We start from the raw sequence: 20,716 nt of genomic DNA on the forward strand, positions 1-20,716 counted from the left end.
GGGAGGCGGAGCTTGCAGTGAGCCCAGATCATGCCACTGCACTCCAACCTGGGCGACAGAGCGAGACTCAATCTCAAAAAAAAAAAGAAAAAAAAAAAAACAATATATGTGCTATAAATCACAGGCTGTCCCATGGTAACATGCGGTAAAAAATGCTTCTATGAGCTCAAGCACACAGTCTTAGGTGTACTGGGGTCCATGACAGATGATAAAGGAGAAAACCCTAGAGCAGGATCAAGAAGAACACGCCTGACTGAATCCTGCCTTACCTTGCAGCAGTCCCTTGGAAAAATTGACAAAATCCTGAAAATTCTGATGAAAATCCCCAAATCTAGAGAGAGAAACAAGTTTGGTAGGTTTATTTATTTGTTTCTTCTTCTAACTAAATAGTGGAAAGAGGTGTGGGAGAGAAAATGAAAACCTTCAGACATTTTCAAACATGAGAATGTGAATATAATATGCCACAGAAATATTCTGTGAAGAAAATAATTGAAAACAAAAGCCAGACATATAGAAGAAGATGAATAAAAATAAAGAACTCAGGAACACAGAAACTAAACTATGGTAAAAGGGTTGATGGTAGACAACACATCCAATAAAACCAGTATTAGGCAATTTGAGTTACAAAACAGAATGGAAATGTTATAAGTTTTGAATAATCTAAAAAAATAACTAGCCAGGTGTGGTGGCACTTGCCTGTAATCCCAGCTACTTGGGAGGTTGAGGCACGAGAATTGGGTACACCTGCGAAGCAGCGGTTGCAATGAGCTGAAATTGCGCCACTGCACTCCAGCCTGAGCAACACAGTGAGACTGTCTCAAAAAAAACTTTACAAAATTAAATAATTAAACTAACAAAAAATTGGAAGAAAGAGAGTAAAAGAAGTGTGGAATTAATAATGTTCTCATGTTTCTCATTAAGAAATACACTGATTCTCTCCACAGCTGCAACACGGATTTAAAATAACTAAACAATGATTCTAACATCCTAGCTTTCCAAAATCTCTTTTCTTCACCATATACGAATATCAAAAAATATATTGTATAATGAAGGTCTGGTGTGGTGGCTCATGCCTGTAATCACAAAACTTTGGGAGGCTGAGATAGGCAAATCATTTGAGCCCAGGAGTTAGAGACCAGCCTGGGCAACACAGCGAAACCCATCTCCACAGAAACAAAAACTAGCTGGGCATGGTGGCATGCACCTGCAGTCCCAGCTACTCAGGAGCCTGAGGCAGGAGGATCACCTGGGCCCAAAAAGTCGAGGCTACAGTGAAAAGTGATTGTGCCACTACACTCCAGCATGGGTGACAAGAGTGAGACCCTGTCTCAACTTAAATAAAAAGAAGAAATTTTCTGAAAATGATGTTCACCCAATGTTAATAGTTCTAATTTCTAGTTAATGAATGAGTATGATCATCTACACTAAAACAGTTTAATAATTTGTCTTAAGCCAAGGTATTCACATCTTAGGTGGCAGTGATAAAGTCTGACTTTAATGTATTTTCAAATTCTTAAAAATAATTACTGTTCAATACATTTTTTTCTTTCTAGCATTGCTCTCCTGTGCTGCTTATTGTCCAAAGTCTGAAAACTATTTTCATACATTTTGCTTACAGTGGAAAAGCAGAAGGATGTAAAATCAAAGGTCTAAGCTTCTACCTTAAGAAATGTTGGAAAAAAAAAAAAAGCAAATTGAGGCTCAAGTAAGCAGGAGAAAAGAAATAATAAGGGCGTAAATAATTAAAATAGAAAACAAAAAAATGGAGGAAAAAAATCAATAGAATCAAAGTTAGTTCTTTAAAGTTTTTTTAACTTTTTAAAAAAGTTAGAAAGATAAAGAAGAGACTAGACACATTATCAGCATGAAGAATGAGGGGTAATCTCTCTGGCGAGTACAGACATTAAAAGGTAACTTTTTTTTTTTAAAAAAAGAAGAGGTAATAAGAGTATATTATGAACAATTTTATTGTAATAGATTCATTACCTTAAAAGAAATGTATAAATTCCTCAGAAAACACAAAGCTCAAAACTTAACCAGACTGTATATGAAAATACATTTCAAAACATGTCATGTCCAAGCACAGTTTACTCCAGGATGCAAAGTTGATTTAATATTCAACAATCAGTATAATTCTCAATAATCAGTATAATTTACTACATTAACAAACTAGAATATAAAAAAGCAAATGATCCAGAATAAATAATTCTTACATCTCAATAATAAGATTAGCCAAGTTTTTAAAAGGGGGTATGGTTATTCAAGAGCAAGATGAGGGATATAATGCTGTGGTGACAGAAATGTTCTATACCTTAAAAAGTATCAATGTCAGGCTGGGCGTGGTGGCTCACACCTGTAATCCTGGCACTTTTGGAGGCCGAGGCAGCTGGATCACTCGAGGTCAGAAGTTCAAGACCAGCCTGGCCAACATGGTGAAACATCCCCGTCTCTAATAAAAAATACAAAAATTAGCCAGGCATGATGGCGTGTGCCTGTAATCCCAGCTACTCAGGAGGCTGAGGCATGAGAATTGCTTGAACCCAGGAGGCGGGGGTTGCAGTGAGCTGAAATCCTGCCACTGCACTCCAGCCCGGGAGACAAAGCGAGACTACGTCTCAAACAAACAAACAAAAATATCAAGTATCTTGGCTGTGATATTGAACTACAGTTTTACAACTATAGTTGCCATTGGGGAAAACTGTTAAGGGTACATGAGGTCTCCCTTATTTTTCTTAAAACTGCATGTGAATCTACAATTATTTCAAAATAAAAAAAGATAATTTAAAAAATAGCAAAAAGATATATATGCACATAAAAAGCACATTAAAAATAAATTCTCCGTATCATTGGGTATTAAGAAATGCAAATTCAAATCAAAATGAGATAACAATATATATTTCATAGGCAAGTAGGTTCACACTAATGATTCCATGTAGAGAAACTTGGTAAAACATTTGAACTTACTCTTTTCTATATTACATATGAAAAGGGAAGGGACCAAAATAAATGGAGATCAACAAGAAAGTCAGATTCTAGAGAAAAAGAATAAGTGTTTCAATATTTGAATTTGAAATGTCATCTAAAATATCCTGAAATCCAATGGAACTGAACTTGAATGTGAACTGAACTTTCCCTATATTACCAACCTTGTTTTGGCAGTCAGTGAAGTTTAATTTTAATGCAAAATTCTCTGCTAACTTGAAAGTGTTTTATTTATAGAATAAGGATACAGAAAATTATAGAAAATAGCACAATAAAAAGTATACCCACATATGAATTATGCCAAAAATTAACATCTTTATCATGTTTGCTTCAAAGTTTTTTGTGTGCTTACTTCTTCTTGTTCTGATTATTTTGTTATTTCTGCTGCAGAAGCAAATAATTATTTGGGTGGCAATGACACAAATATAGAAGGTAATTTTCATTAGTTTTCCTTTAAAATTTGTGTGTTTTATATGCATATTATACTTCAATTGTAAGATGTTTTTAAAAATCATATTGATTTTTAATTTATTTAAAAAGTTGAGTAAATCAGTGAAAATATTACTTCTCATAGTATTTTACTGAAAACAAGAACCAAGAAATTTCTATGTTCACATCAAAAGGTCTGGCTACAAATGTAAAAATAAATTAATGGGGCTATATTAAACTAAAAAGCTTCTATACAACAAAGGAAATAATCAACAAAATGAAAAGGCAGCCTCTGAATTGATATAAAATATTTGCAAACCATATATCTGATAAAAGGCTAGTATCTAAAATACATAAAGAACTCACACAACTCAATAGCAGAAAAAACAAATAACCCCATTAAAAAATGGGCAAAGGACCTGAATAGACATTTCTCGAGACATAAATATGGTCAACAAGTATATGAAAATGAGCTCAAAATCACTAATTATCAGGGAAACGCAAATCAAAATCATCACACCAGTGTGGATAGTCATTATGAAAAAGACAAGAGATAACAAGTATGGGAGGGGATGCAGGAAACAGAACCCTTGCACACTGTTGGTGGAAATGTAGATTGGAGCCACCAAGGTGAGAAACAGTATATAGATTCTTAAAAAAATTAAAAATAGAACTAGTGTATCATCTCACAGTTCCTCTTCTGGGCATAAGGAAAATGAAATCACCACCTATAAAGATAACTGCAACTCCCTCGTTCACTGCAGCACTATTCAGAATAGCCAAGACACAGACACAGCCAGAGAGTCTGTCGACAGACAAATGGATAAAGAAACTGTAGTATGTAGTCATTTGCCACATAACAATGTTTTGGTCAATGCCAGACTGCATATATAAAGAAGGTCCCAGATGATTATAACTAGATTCCTATCACCTAGATGTTGTAGCCATTGTAGCACAACACACTATTCATGTGTTTGTGGTGACTTTATAAAGTAACAAAGTTCCAGTAAGCTAAGGTTAATTGATTATTAGAGAAAACTATTTTTTATAAATGTAGTGTAGCCTAAGTGTTCAGTGTTTATAAAGTCTACGATAGCATACAGTAATGTCCTGGTCCTTCACATTTACTCACCACTCATTCATTGACTCAATCAGTGCCACTTCCAGTCCTGCAAGTTCCATTCATGGTAAGTGCCCTATACAGGTGTGCCTTTTAAAATCTTTTATACTGTATTTTTATGGTAGCTTTTCTATGTTTAGATAAACAAATACTTACCATTGTGTTACAACTGCTTACAGTATACAGTAACAATGCTGTACTGGTTTGTGGCCTCACAGCCTAGGCATGTAGTAGGCTACACTATCTTGGCTGTGTAAGCACACTCTACAATTTCCACATAATGATATAATCACCGAAGCGCACATTTCTCACAGTGCTTCCCAATTGTTAAGTAGTGCATGGTTGTATAAACAAAGGAATATTATTCAGCCTTAAAAAAGAAGACACCGACATTTGGCACAACATAGGTAAACCTGGAAGAGATTATTCTAAGTGAAATAAACCAGAGAAAGAAAAATACTTCACGATCTCACATATATGTGGAATACTTTTTTAAAATGTCAAATACACAGAAATAGAGGATATTACAATGGGTACCGGGGGTGGATGTGAGAAAATGGGGAGATATAGGTCAAAGTTGCAGGTATAGAGGATGAAGTCTAGAGATCTAATGCAGAATATGAGGACTACAGTTAATGATATTGTACTGTATTCAGGATTTTTGCTAAAGGAGAGTATCACTGCTCTTGCCACAAACAATAAAGGGGGTAACTATGTGAGCTGATGGATATGCTAATTTACTTGACTATAGTAGCCATTTCACTGTGTACATGTATTAATATATCAAAACATCAAGTTGTATACCTTAAATATACACACAAAAAATAAATTTCTATGTTTTATACTCCTTCCACAATGGTCAAGATTCCTTAAATCTTAGTTGAAATTATGGTCATACTATGTAAGAGACAAAAACATGACTTAAGGGAACATTAGAGAGGATTAAAGATAATATAAAAGCCCTACCGAAAATGAGGAGAAAACAAAGTGTCTGTACCCTTATAAAGAGTGAAAGCCCTGCCCCCTTCTCCTATAGACCCCCTAACAAGGAGACTGGAAGAATCAAAAACAATCCACCCAAAAAATGGCCTGCAGGGACAGAGTCCCAGAGAAAGAGACTATGTACAACAACGTACAGTAAATAAGACCTGCCCACACACAGGACTTCCAATCGACTTCTTAGTGCTTACTCCTACCGATGAACAGATCAACCAGAGCCACCACATGCTCAAGCAAAGACAGGAGTCCAAAAAGAAAACTCAGTAAGTTTGAATATATTTTGAGCAAATTTTCAGTTCTGTTGAAGTACTGGGGGTAGAATCAGTGTATTAGTACACAAATAAAAAACAGTGCAATGATGTGCTACAGAAATGGTAAAACATGTTCAAGAAAGGAAATGCAATTATCCTACAGTACACAGTCAAACTAAAAATAACATCTAAAAGAATAACGTAAAAGCTGAGTTAACCAAAAATGGTAATAAGACGGAAAAAGGAAAAAGTCTGTGTGCTGGCAAGCGTGCTGGGAACCCAGAGGGAACACATGTGGTATGCAGGAAGAATCAATGACTACCTTCCATCTTAGGGAGATAATAGTTAATGTCTACAGCTGAAATCAAGAAATCACAATATAAGCATGTTATTTAGAAACACGGACAGAACTGAAAGCATTTCCCTTAGAGGAGTGGGAATCAGAAACAGGGTGAACATGGGTCTGTTATTTTTCATTAAAACCTCGTACTTCTATGTAAGTTTTAAAACCATATACGTGTATTACTTTGATGCAAAAAATAAAATTTAAAAATGCCAAAGAAGAAGATAAAACCAGTTTGGGAATAAAACTCTCCAACAGGACCAAAATTTAAAGAGTTAAATTATGCTACGTTCTTTAAAAAATGTATGTAAAACAATGGGTTTCTCAAACTTCTCCCATTTTGGTCCCTTTTTCTTCTCTAATTCTGCATGCATGAAGCAAACCTGTTTGACAATTTCTGCCACAATGAAAAAGTGGAAATGAAATATTGAAGAAAAATGAACCCAGTAGCAGTAAAATCATTTGTATCAATTACCAAAGAACCATTTTGATAGAGTTTTTAATAGTGGTTAATAGTCATTCCGAAAAAAAAAAGCACCGCTTCAAAAATCTGAAGAAAGACATAACATTTCTAATGCAGGTTCTCACAGGAAAATCTACCAGAAAGAAATGTAAAGACTGTAGTAAATCCTATGTAGGGACATGTGTGTTCTGTAACTCTAACTCTAATCCAAGTCATGGTAACTTACCACTTCATGAATGGATCTGTTGAAGCCATCATCTTCTGTAAGGATCAACAATATTATAAGGGCCATATACACATGGTGTGAATTCCTTTCTTCAACATGATACAGAATCTCAAGAATAGGTAAAACCTAGAGAATAAAAATTATAATTGACTATTTCAATACTTCATTATAAATCCAAATGTTTTAAATCTTTACACTTTTGTACTCTTTGCTTTAACATCATAGCTATATTGTTTATTAGAGGAAAAAACCATATAAACCCCCTTCTGACTGAATGTATTTTCCAAATGTATCTTAGCTATTAAGATGCCAGTGGAGAAAATCACCACTAACTCTGTGAAGGTCTCTTAAGGTCCAACCAACATAAAGGTTGGATCTGCAAGGACCATTTAGGCTCGAGGTTTGTTTGGAAGATTTTAAGAAGTCACATTGCCTTCTCCCAACTTAACCAAAAAGTAGCAGTAGTGGGGAGAGCACAGCTGCTCATAAGTTAACTTTTTATGTGGTTAGCACCACTTTTTTAAAGCTAATAAGTAAAAAATATATTTCAAGAAATATATTTTAAATAAATACGTAATTAAACACACTCTTGGAACCCAAGGTGCATTTTCTCAACATATGTATTAAGATCTGCTCTTCGGTGTATCCAGCAAACATTTCATTTCAAAATGCCATTTACAATTGTGCTTATTTCAAATCATTGACACCTTCTATTTGTTCCTTCTTTACTAAAGTAAGGACGTTACTGAAATTATTTATTAAAGATGGGCAGACTATCTACACAGCATGTCTCGTAGGAAACAACCATGAACACTATCCACTGAATGCTAGAAAATAGGCAAAAAAAAAAAAAAAAAAATCTATCATCTAAATCAGACAATACATGGAATGAGTAAATTGTTTATACATACAAGTCCCTAAAGCACAGGCTAGTAATGCCGCACACTGGGGCATACGTGTTTTTGACAGGCACACCTATTGCAGGAAGCTTTTAAAATGTGGCACTGGAGTGTTTTGTTCTTTTATAAGTTGTAGCTAAAACTTCCTCTAAATTATGAAGTTCAGTGCATGAGCACTATTAAATTCTAGGAACTAAGTGTACCAGTTATCAAGCAGTCATTGCTCTTTCTCTTTTCCCAGGCATTCTTGTCTTTGGAGTTCCTTCTGACATTGTGTCAAACATAATACATTGTACTCACATTCCACATTACCTAGTAAGCACAGTTACATTTTACAGTCATTTAACTCAACATTTGTTAATTCTGATTCTGGAGTTTTCAATACGCCACATAACATTTCCATTAATGGTAGATCACATATAAGAGTCTGTGGTTGTATAGTCTCATAAGATTACACCACGATATTTTTACTGTACCCTTTCTATGTTTAGATACACAAATGCCATTGTGTTACAAATGCCTGCAGTATTTAGTACGGTTACATGATGTACAGGTTTATGGTCTAGGAGCCATAGGTTACACCATAAAGCTTAGGTGTGTACTTAGGTTATACGATCTAGATTTGTATAAGTACACTCTATGATATTTGCACAATGACAAAATCACCTAATAAAACAAATTTCTCGGAATGACTCCCCACATTAAGCAACATATGACTGCGTATTTTATGCCATGTTCTTTTTTTTTTTTTTGGCTACACCTGTAGAAAGCACATCTTACCTACAGTACCTAATATCACTAGAGTACTGAAAATATTGAGACTCTGTGCTTTACTAGACAAGATACACAAGCAAATGGTATATTCAAAGAAATAATAATGTAAGAGTAAGTAACGGGTCCAATGAGACTATGTCAGAATAGCACTTCATTCTTTTAAATATCTATATTGAGATACAATTTACAGACCATACAATCCATTCAAAGTGCATAATTCAATGGTTTGCCATATGTTAACAAATATGTGTAACTATCACCACAGGCAACTTAAACAATTTCATTACCTCAAAAAGAAACCCCATACCCTTTAACTGTCACCTCCTCCAGTCCCCTATCTAGCCTGCCCAAAGGAACCACTTTCTGTCTCCATAGATTACCTATTTTGGACTTCCGTATGAATAGAATAATAGACTATGTACATTTTTGTGACTACCTTATTTCACTGAACATGTTACCAAGGTTCATCCATGTTGCGGTATGTATCAGAGTCTCATTCCTTTTTATGTCAAATAATATCTCATTGCATATACCTATCACATTTCATTTATCCATTCTTCTGTTGACTAACATTTGAACTGTTTCCATGTTTTTGCTATTATGAGCAATGCTTCTATAAACATTCATTTACAAGTTTTCCTGCAGACGTATACTCATTTCTCTTGGGTATATATCTAGCCTTGGAATTGCTGGATCATATGGTAACTATTTAATTGTTTCAGGAACTGCCAGACTGTTTCAAAGCCATTGCACCATTTTACATTTCCACCAACAGTGTATGAGAGATTAGATTTCTCCACACCCTCACTTCTTATTAACTAACATTTTATTCTAGGCATCATAGTGGGAGTAAAGTGGTATTTTGCTGTGGTTTTGATTTACACTTACCTGATGACTAATAATGTCAAGTTTGTTTTTTTCATGTGTGTATTACTAGCTATTTGTATATCTTCCTTGCAGAAATGCTTACTCAGATCTTTCATCCATTTTTCAATTGGGTTGTCCTTCTACTATTGGGTTTTAAAAGTTCTTTATATATTATAGATACAGTTCCTTACCAGATAAGTGATTTGCAAATATCTTCTCACATTCTGTAGGCTGTCTTTTCACTTTCTGGATGATCCTTTGAAGCACACACGTTTTTATTTTGATGCAGTTCAATTTACCTATTTTTTCTTTTGTTGCTCATGCTTTTGTTGTTATATCTAACAGTCATTTGCCAAATCCAAGGTCATAAAGATTTACCCCCATTTTCTTCTAAGAGGTTTATAGTTTTAGCTCTTTTTAGGCCTCTGACCCATTTTGAATTAATTTTGTATATGGGGTGAAGCAAAAGCCCAACTTTATCCTTTCGCAAGTGACTACACAACTGCACCAGTACCATTTGTTGAAAAAACCGGTTCTTTCCACATTGGTCTTGGCACCCTGGCTAAAAATCAGTTGATGATAGGTATATGGGTTTATTTCTAGACTCTCAGTTCAACTCCATTGATGTATTACGTCTATCCTTGTGCCAGTATCACACTGTATTGATTAGTGTTGCTTTATAATAAGTTTTGAAATTAGAAAGTATGAGTCCTCCAAATTTGTTCTTTTTCAGGATTGTTTTGGCTATTCTTGGTCCTTTGCAATTTTATATGAATTTTTAAACAATCTTGTCAATCTCTATAAAGAAGTCAACTAGGATTCTAATAGGTATTGTGCTCAATGTGTACGTCAGTCTGGGGAATACTGCCATCTTAACAATGTTAAGTACTGTGATCAGGGCATGGTCACAGTTCAGCTCCACTGATGTATTACGTTGAATCACATCAGTGTTGGTATGGTGGCTCACGCCTGTAATCCCAGCACTTTAGGAGGCCAATGTGGGAGGATCGCTTGAGGCCAGAAGTTTAAGACCAGCCTGGGCAACATAGCAAGACCCTATCTCTATTTTTTTATGTTGCAATCAATGAATATATGTTTTCCCATTTCTTTCAATAATATTTTGTAGTTTTCAGAGTGTAAGTTTTGTACTTCTTTTGTTAAATTTCTGATGCTATTATGAACAGAACTATTTTCTTAACTTCATTTTGGGATTTCTCATATATAAAAATACAATTTTTTGCATATTGACGTTTTATACTGATCCGGTATCCTGCAACTTTGCTGAACTCATCTATTAATTCTAAGAGTTTTTTAGTGGATTCCTTAGGATTTTCTATATATAAGATAATGTCATCTGCAAATACAGATAATTTTACACCTTGCTTTCCAATCTAGATGTGTTTCATTTCTTTCTCTTAATCAAATGCCCAGGCTAGAATCTCCAGTAAAATGTTGAATGAAACAGCAAAAGTAGACATCCTTGTTTTGTGGCTGATCTTAGGGAGAAAGACAACATGGTCTTTTACCATTAAGTATGATGTGAGCTGTAGGGTTTTCATAGAAGCCCTTTATTAATCTGAGGAAGTTCCCTTCTATTCCTAGTTTGTTAAATATTTTTATTTCATAAAAAAGTGATGATTTTGTCAAATGCTTTTTTCTGGATCTATTTAAATAATCGTATGATTTTTGTTTTTCACTCTGTTGATATGATGTATCACAATAACTGACTTTCAGATGTCCAATCAAGCTTACATTCCTGGGATAAATCCCACTTGGGTATGGTATATAATTACTTTTACAACATAACTTTAATTCTGAAAGAACTATTTAAACTGAGATCTGAAAAACTACTAGGAGTTATCTGAGAAGAGGAAAAGGGAGAAAGTTTCAAGAAGAAGTATTCTAGAGAGAAAACCAAGTCTAAACTTAGGAGATAGGTCACATTGAGAGAAATTAAATTAATTCATTATGATTAAATAAATAATAAAAAGGACATAATGGCAAAGAGATCAGACCCAAAATGGAAGCTGTGGCAAAATTATAAAGTGTCTTGTTAGCCACATTAAGAGTAAGAGCTTTAAACCTGAGGGCACTGTGGAGCCATGAAAGGGCTTTAAAAGTAGAGAAGTGACATGATCAGATTTGACTCTAATATACTCACTCTGGAAACAGGATAAAAATAATATTAAAGAATAGCAAGACAGAAAGCAGAAAAACCAGTTAAAGATGTTGCAATACTTTTAGTAAGAGATGAAGGCAGCTTAAACCAAAGGAATGGCAATGAGGAAAAAGAACACTAATATATTCCAAAGATAATAAGGAGAGAAAATAAAAAAGATTTGGTTGGATATGGGGGAATGAAACAGGAGAGTCAAAGCTTTTGCTAACTCTGTGGATGGCTCACTGTGATATAGAATACAGGAGTAAGAGAAGGAAGAGCAGGGAAAATAATGAACCCAATTTTTACATGTTTGGTTTAAGGTGTTTATGAGATAGCCACTGGGAAATGTCTGGGGCAGCTGGATACATCAATATGAGATATGGGCAATCAGGGCTGCAAAAACAGAACTGAACATATATGGCACATATAAATGGGAACATATGCACTGGCAACATATAAATGGCAACTTAATTTGCTTAGATATTTTAGGGAGAAGTACAGGGAAAAAACAAAAAGAAGGACAGAACCCTGCAGCAGGACACATTTAAGGACAAGAAAAAATAACACATAAAGGAGAGAGAAAAGCAGTAGGCATAGAGGTGGAAAAACCAGCAGAGTAAAATGATCGGAAAGCCAAGGTATATGTTTGTAGATATATAAACTACACGTTTGGGCCCCCAAAATTCATATGTTAAAACCCTAACCCCCAATGGGACACTATTAAGAGGTGGGGTTCTTACAAGGAGATTAGGTAACAGGCGTGGAGCACTCATGATGGGATTAGTACCCTTATAAGAAGAGATAGAAGAGAGCTTGCTTCTTCCCTGCCTCTGCTCACTGCCATGTGGGGACACAGCAAGTAGATGACTCTTGACAAACCAATAAGCAGGTCTGCACCGGACACCAAGGGGGCTGACATCTCTATCTTGGAAATCTCAGCCTACAGAACTGTGAGAAATAACTTTCTGTTGTTTAAGCACCAGTCTATAGTATGTTTGTTAAAGCAGTCAGGCCTGACTAAATTCTGAACTGACTAAGCCAGAACTAACACATAGGTATTCGGCAGTTTAAAGAATAAAGAAATGAACAGTGTCATATGCAGCAATGCAGTCAAATAAGAAAATGATGAAACATGACCAAAGATTTACTAACAATCAGGAGCTGCTGATGACGAAGTTGTAGAAACAAATGTTAGGTCACAACAGGTAGAAAAGTGCACAAGAAGTAAAGGCAAAGAATGTGGCTTTCAAGAAACTTAGCATGAAAAGGAAAAGAAAAGGGCTAAAAAAAATTTCCTTTTTGATGTTTATATAAAAACCACACTCAGAAAATAAAGGACTATTAGTTCATCTAAAACAATATGTAAAGATCCTATGTCATTTCTTTTATAATTCATGATAAATCATAGACTGCATATCATTGTAAATATTAATCTCATTTTCTAAGTATCTCTTCAGTGAAGTTTCAAATGAGTAAGTATCAAAATGACAGGAGCTGCATATCTGCAATATTGTGCAGGCTCAAGGCTTGACCCAAAAGCAGAAGACTGCTGGAGGCCTAAAGGAAATGCCAGCCGATTCTCTGCTGGACTAACACAAACAGAAATTAAAAGAGTGACTAACTCATAATGCCCTGATTAAGGAAGTTACAAGCAATATAGTGTCGAAGTGACTATATATTATTTGTCCAAGATCCCTTCCTTGAGGAAATTCCCTTTACCTTTGTGGCTATGGTGGCTTAGCATTAAGTGTGCCTCCTTCCGTAATCATTAGTCAAATAAGTGGATACACAACCCAAGAAGAGACTATTGGAGCCCTTAATGAAATATTTCTGAAGTAGTTGTGTAATCTTTCCTCTTTTTAGCTTATGATATGTTGAGAGCTGCTGGTGACCACCTGTCTCCCCACTTGGAAAGTGTGTGCCTGAGAATAAGGCCAAAGCTATAAAAGGCAGAGGCAAAAGATGGAGAGGTTGAGCCTGGATAACAACATTTAGCCCCTAGAACCTGCTATGACTGAAGCCAAAAAAAAATGCACAAATTTTTCATTTGTGCAGATATATTTCTTTTTGCTTACACTAGGCATAAATGGGTCTGTTACAACTAAAAGAATCATGACTGCCAGGCGCGGTGGCTCATGCCTGTAATCCCAGCACTTTGGGAGGCCGAGACGGGCCAATCACGAGGTCAGGAGATCGAGACCGTCCTGGCTAACACGGTGAAACCCCGTCTCTACTAAAAATACAAAAAACTAGCCGGGCGAGGTGGCGGCGGGCAGGAGAATGGCGTGAACCCGGGAGGTGGAGCTTGCAGTGAGCCGAGATCCAGCCATTGCACTCCAGCCTGGGTGACAGAGCGAGACTCCGTCTCAAAAAAAAAAAAAAAAGAAAGAAAAAAAGAATCATGACTATCTCAAAAGTCTAGCTACTTTTCTTGTTAAACATTTGCTTGTGATAAAATATAAAAATTGTGTTCATGTCTATAACGGGTTTTTCTAAAAAGTATGCCCTCTTAAGCCCTGTTTTTAACATTCAGGCACTTGGATTCGCCCTAGACACTATTCAGAGACACAAAAAGAAAATGTAAGAGTCATTGTATTGTTATTCTAATAGATACCAATTAAAAATGTACCATAAGAAGTTATACCAGATTAATTAACTTGTTTTGAGTTAAAACAAGTCAAACAGTAGTGAGTCAGACCATCAACAGAAAGAATCCAAGTCAGCCAACACCTGTTGCTGAACAGAGGCAGGTCTGCCTCCAGCCTTATGGGATTTACACACAATAAGGTATTTCTTAGAAACACTGTAATCCATCAAACATTACCTTCTTAATGTCAAAGACTGCAGAATAAAATAATTGATAACCATAAAAAAATCAGATCAGCACAGTAAATTTCCTACTGATAACACATTTTCTCATCAAAGCCTCAACATATTTATTATAGAAGAAAGGTAAAAGGACAGATGGGGCATAAATTAAGAAATTATCCAATAAAACCAGAACAAATAAACAAACACCACCCTCCAAAATAAATACAACACAAAACCTTTTAACCTTTCACCGGGTATGTCATCAAACACAGACAGCTGCTCTCTGCATCATCTCATATACTCGCATCCTTACCATACAACTTTCTGAAACAGGTGATGTCACAGGTTTCCTGCTTATTGCCGACATTTCCCTTAGAATACATCATACTCAGAATTGTCTCTATGCCTATCCACACCCATCAGGAAACAAACCTTCTCTTTACAGGATTTTACTCATATGAGCAGTATACTTTCATACTCAATTTGCTATTTAAGCAATGTTTCCCATATAGACCTAAGGTAGAGACACTCTTTCATCACACTTTTCATTCTTAGTGTCAACTGGATGCAGAGTATGTTCAATGAATTCTAGTATTCCGTGTTTCTTCACTATTTATGCAGTATTTTATATTGAACACTGAAAAAATGGCAACCAAATACTGGGAGAATCCTGCTACCAATCTGTAAAAACTGGTGCAGAGGGAACATTTCATTGCTGTCAGGCAGCTACTGGCTATTTCGGGAATGTTCACATTTTTATGAGTATATTAGGGTCCATAGTTATTTACATACTATGTATTTCAAACAACATTAACACCTTGGTGAGATAGCTTACTCTGCCCCTCAGAGAAACACTGATGTTTGCACATTAGTCATAAAGGAAATCGATTATTGCTTACAGGAGTTTTTGTCTATGAACAAAAATTTGAGAACTAATTTCACTCATGTAGTGATGGACAGTGTAATTTAAGGGATATCTGACAAAAGTACCTTAAAATGACTATAAGACTCCAGGGAGTGAGTTCAGACAGTCCTAAAGCCTAAGCCTGCCAGAGGGGATGGGACATTTGAGCAGCTGAGTTGAAACATCACTTTCCTTTCAGCATTCTCATCAGGAATATTCTGCAACTGTGACGAGTAACATGAAGTTGGTGGGCGGGCACTTAGCAGATGGAAGGGACTGAGATGATTTAAAAATCTCCTTGAGAATTGCAGAGGGTTTTTGGAAGACTTGAACAGGCTGAATCCTGGTAAGGACAAGGAGGCGCATCAAGTCAGCCAGGGACATTGCTGTGTCCTGCTGTGGGAGGCCCCCTCCACACGAGCTGTGTCTTACGCTGGAGAAGCTCCTACCCTCTGTCTGTGTCTGGTGACACCTCCCTATCAATTTCTTGACCATCACCTTTGTGGCAACCAGGCAAATAAACTTGCCCACTTGGGAAAAGAAGTTTTTCTTCAAAATATTATAGAATACAAACGCATGGAATGTTTAGTATGATACTTACAAGATTTTCCATATCTGTGCGAGCCAACATGTATGTTCTAATATTACTATTTTGATGAAGCAAGGTATACAAGAGGAGAGTTGCTTGATCAGATGTCTGCTGTTCACAAAGAGCTGTGTACAAACTATTAAAGTTGATCTGGAAGGCATGTGGAATTGATGAGGGGAAAGGACTGCTATCTGGAATACAGAAAACAGCACATCAGTAATTTCTAGCTGTGCTTTATATAAATAAAAATATTGTTAAAGTAATGTGTACAACTCAATTCCCATTAATTTTATGGAAAGTCATTATATTTCAGATTCAAAATTTTAATTTATACAAAATTTACTTGAGGTCCAGGAATGGTGGCTCACGCCTGTAATCCCAGCACTTTAGGAGGCCGAGATGGGTGGATCACAAGGTCTGAAGTTTGAGATCAGGCTGACCAACATGGTGAAACCCCATCTCTACTAAAAATACAAAAATTAGCTGGGCGTAGTGGTGTGGGCCTGTAATCCCAGCTACTCAGGAGGCTGTGGCAGGAGAATCGCTTGAACCCGGGAGGTGGAGGTTGCAACGAGCCGAGATTATGCCATTGCACTCCAGCCTGGGCGACAGAGTGAGACTTTGTCTACAAAAAAAAAAAAAATTTACCTTAAAAAGAACTAAACTAAGTCATATAGTTTGACTCTGTTACTATTTTCCCATTAACGTAGCTGAAATAAATCAGCTCTGAGAACATGAACTTAAATAAACAGAATTATGAGCGAGTCAAAAGGCTCTCCAATCAATACAATTTAACCAGGACTTCAAGATGAAATATTTTGTTACCGAAACTAAATATCCATGAGTCCTAAATAAAAAACATCTAGAGAAAAAGACAGAATTTCTATACAAAATAGAAAATTCTCTTTTAATATAGAATTAAAAAGAAAAAAACTGCCTTTAAAGCTGGGTTAATTTTCTTTAAATGAATAAATTGTAGCTGAAGTATCCACTTACATCAAAATCAGTATAGACGTTCCTCAACTTACAATGGGATCATATTCCCATAACTTAATCATAAGTTGAAAATATTCTAAGTTGAAAATGCATTTAATACACCTAACTTACCAAATATCATAGCTTAGCCTAGCCTAGCCTAAGCTATTATTTTTGTGTACAGTTCTAAATTGTATTAATCCAACTGTAACAGTAGGCCTATTTTACAACAAAGTGTTGAATATCTCATGTAATTTATCAAATACAGTACTGAATTTATATTGCTTTTGCATCATCATAAAGTCAAAAAATCCTAAGTCCAGCCATTGCAGGTTGGGGGCCATTTGTGTATGTTCAACATTAGGTTCCATAATCAAAAGAGCATACCAAGCTTGAGACAACTGCCAGAAAACTTCTATAACTTTTTAAAGAATAAAATAAAATAAAATCTCCAATGCAAACCTAATTGACTACAACTGCTAAGAAACTTTTTTTTTTTTTTTTTTTAAGTACAGTCACTGGAACAATCAAAAGCAAAAATCACAGCCTGTACTAGGAAAGTTCTTGATATTCCAAACCCACACAGGCCCTTTCCAACAGTTAACTGGATTTGCTGAGAAACTGAAGCAATCAAGGTTAGGAAGTAACAAAGAAGATAAAGATAAGTTCAGCGGACTCAGAGAAAGTCATCAACTAATCAAATAAAACTCTGAACATGGTAGCACAAAGAGCTAATATTTTTAGGTTCTAAAAAGCACCAAAATTATTTTAAGCCTTTAGAATCACAGAAGCACTACCAAGACAAAACAACTTGCTTTAACATTCCTAAAAGCTGTGTTCTTATGGAAAAAGAGATCTGTTCCAACACAGTCCTTGCCTCTCAGATTCTCCTTTCTAAGCTTTACATTTGTGAGGAGAATGCATCAAAACGCCTTCAGTTTCACCATCCAGTGCCCTCACTTTTCCTTCTACATTTGAAATAGAGGCTATTTTTTCAATACTAACACTGTATTTTTGACACTTACAAAAATAATTCTTTTCTTTGTGGTTGGCTTTATATTTCTGCAAGGGATGGCAAAGAAAGTGTTGCCATGTGCCATGAGTATGCAGATATTATGGAATCTACAGAATGCTCACTGGTGGAAGATTCTAGACACACTACACTTCTATAAAATTTAAGCAAAGTAACAAATTCACCAATCTGTATTATACCTGACTGCAAAGGGAGTATGTGTGTTGTGTGTGTGTATCCACAACATACATACATTACTAGCTAATAAATACTATGAACCAGCTGTTATACTAAACACTTTGTTTATGTTATCCCTTATTTAACCCATACAACAAACGTGTCATTATTCTGATCAGCTTTACAAGGAATGTAATAGATGTTTAAAGGGATCAAGTAACTTTGCCAAGATCAGCCCTGATGGATATGAATACCCTAAAGCCAACACTTTGCATCATTGTACTAAATGGTCTCCCAAACCACGACCATCCCAAGCAAAGTTCAGCCCTAAATACCAACATTTGGCCTGAGCAGCAAGAGTAACATAGTAGATACCATATACTGAATACCTGCTTTGTTGCAAAATCTGGGCTAATCATTTTAAAGACTTACCTTGCTTGGTCTTTACACAAATACTATTAGGTGATATTTTCTCTATTTTATAGGCAAAGCTTTTGAAGCTAATTGAGATTAAGCAAACTGTCAAAGGTCTCACACTCTGAAGTGATAGAGGTATGGTGTGAAGCCAGGTATGCTTGACTCTGAAACTTGCTTTCTTAACCATTAAGCCATACTGTCACCAAGAAGAGTAAATAATGGGAACAGAAAAATACTAATAGATACACGAGTTTTCATTTTTTAATTCATAAAATTGTTATTACTTCCCTATTGTAATGTGTTATAGTTTATATTCTCTCCAAAATTCATGTTGAAATTTAATCTCCAATGAAATAAAGTTGAGAGGTGGGGCCTTTACAGTGTGATTAGGTCCTACGGGCCCCTCTCTCATCAGCAGGATGAAGGCCTTTATAAAAGAGGGCCCACATAGCATTCAGCCCTTTTAGCCCTTGACTCCCTTCTGCCATGTGAAGACACAGTTAGAAGGATCCATCTTGGAAGCAGAGACTGAGCCCTTACCAGACACCAAACCTGCCAGTGCCTGGATTTTAGATTCACTTCCCAGGCTTCAGAACTGTGAGAAATAAATTTCTGTTCTTTATAGGTTATTGAGTCTCAGATATTTTGTTAGAGCAGCACAAATGGACACGCTGCAAATAATACCAGAATTGGCAGAGGCACGATGAATGGACACATCTAGCCACGTCTATAAGAAATGTGTATCAGAATAACCCGGAAGAAACATGGCACAGGGCATCAGAAGGCTTACAAATGCTCCCATCCAATCACTGTACTTCCCACCCATATTCATCACACTGGTGTTAGAAATGCCTTGAGAATCTGGTTATGCGCTGCAAAATAACGTTTCAGTCAATGATAAACCACATATTTGATGTGATCCCATGTGATTATACCACATTTTTACTGTACCTTTTCTAGGTTTAGATTGCCTAGATACACAAATACCACCGTGTTACAACTGACTACAGTATTCAGTACATCATCATGTTGAACAGGTTTGTTGGCTAGGAGTAACAGGATACACCACAGAGCCTAGTTGTGTAGCAGCTACACCATCTAGGTTTGTCTAAGCACACTATGATAGTCACACAGCGAAAACATTGCCTAATGCAACACAGCCCTGCCACTGAGCAGCACTTGACTGTACTACAGGAATCCTGCTTTTAGAATGTAACCTTTTGAGAAGAGATGCTGGTTCAACATGAAGCGATATGCTCACCTTTTACTTTAGGAGTTATTAATACCAAGTTACACAGCTCATGGGCAGCCCACCCCTTGTTTGGAAGTAAAGATTTACTGGAGCACAGCCATCTAACCTGTTTACATAGTACCTACGGCTGCTTTGATGCAACAATGGCAAGGCTAAGAGACTGTAGGAGAGAACATGTGGCTCCACAAAGCCACTAATCCCTACAGAAAAAGGTTTTCTGATTTGTGCTCTAATTTTTTTTTTTTGAGACCTAATTTTTAGTTTTGTAAAACTCTAACTAGAACACAGACTTTAACTGAAAAGTTAAAACAACCTAGCATTTGGGTTTTCCAGGTTAATTCCTACCCCAACAGGTAATACAGACTGACCCAACTTAAACACATGCTGGTTTGGTTATCCCTGCAAGAAATATGAATTTAAACAGATATAAAGGATCACAGCCCTGTTCTCAGATTTGCTTGATCTTCCTGATAATATTGACAGGAAAAGCTAAGGTTTTTCTCATGTTTGACCAATATGAAAACATACAAATGGACACTCATCTCCAAAACTACAAGACAATAAACAATATAGAATAAGCAATACTCTCCCCATTACAAAGAATATTAGAGAAAAAATACCACAAACCTTGTGTGTTCTTGAAGGACATAATGGCTTGTTTGTAGGGGTTTGGCACATCTGAGGCATCTGTCAGATTGGCCAACACCAGCAGAAGCAGGAGACTCTGGTTGGCCAGAGGGGAAGAAAGTTCTGGAGAGGCAGTAGCTTTGCTGCCCACACCACCTAGCGTGAAGACAGTCCAGAGTCCTGCTGGGGAGGAAAACACCCTGTTAGGATGTGCCACCACCAATGAGATGAATGTATTTCTGTACAGTATTCTATGTAATGTAATACAATATAATACAACATGGTAATGAGCAGTTCCAAAGTGTAGAACAAGAATCATGTCTATACATTTCACAAGGCCAGAAAATCCTCATTGCTATAAAAACTGGACAAAGATTGACTGTATTTGAAACAAAATAGAGGGGGGCGGGGCAAGATGGCCAAATAGGAACAGTTCCA

The 20,716-nt window shown here is 36.2% G+C and overlaps 1 protein-coding gene across 1 annotated transcript in view; it reads right to left on the minus strand.

The window, feature by feature from the left end:
- The window catches only part of DYM (dymeclin), a gene marked incomplete at its 5' end in the record, with an annotated part of 238,346 nt that extends 217,885 nt beyond the window's left edge, over nucleotides 1-20,461 (minus strand). Inside the window, 3 exons of the mRNA XM_011964148.1 lie at nucleotides 6,814-6,939; nucleotides 15,831-16,009; nucleotides 20,279-20,461. Coding sequence (XP_011819538.1) covers nucleotides 6,814-6,939; nucleotides 15,831-16,009; nucleotides 20,279-20,461 — 488 coding nt within the window. The remainder of the gene's footprint in view (nucleotides 1-6,813; nucleotides 6,940-15,830; nucleotides 16,010-20,278) is intronic.
- Nucleotides 20,462-20,716: the final 255 nt, after the last annotated feature.

The sequence above is a fragment of the Colobus angolensis genome, unplaced genomic scaffold (assembly GCF_000951035.1).
Source record: "Colobus angolensis palliatus isolate OR3802 unplaced genomic scaffold, Cang.pa_1.0 Scaffold645, whole genome shotgun sequence".
Lineage (NCBI taxonomy): Eukaryota > Metazoa > Chordata > Mammalia > Primates > Cercopithecidae > Colobus > Colobus angolensis.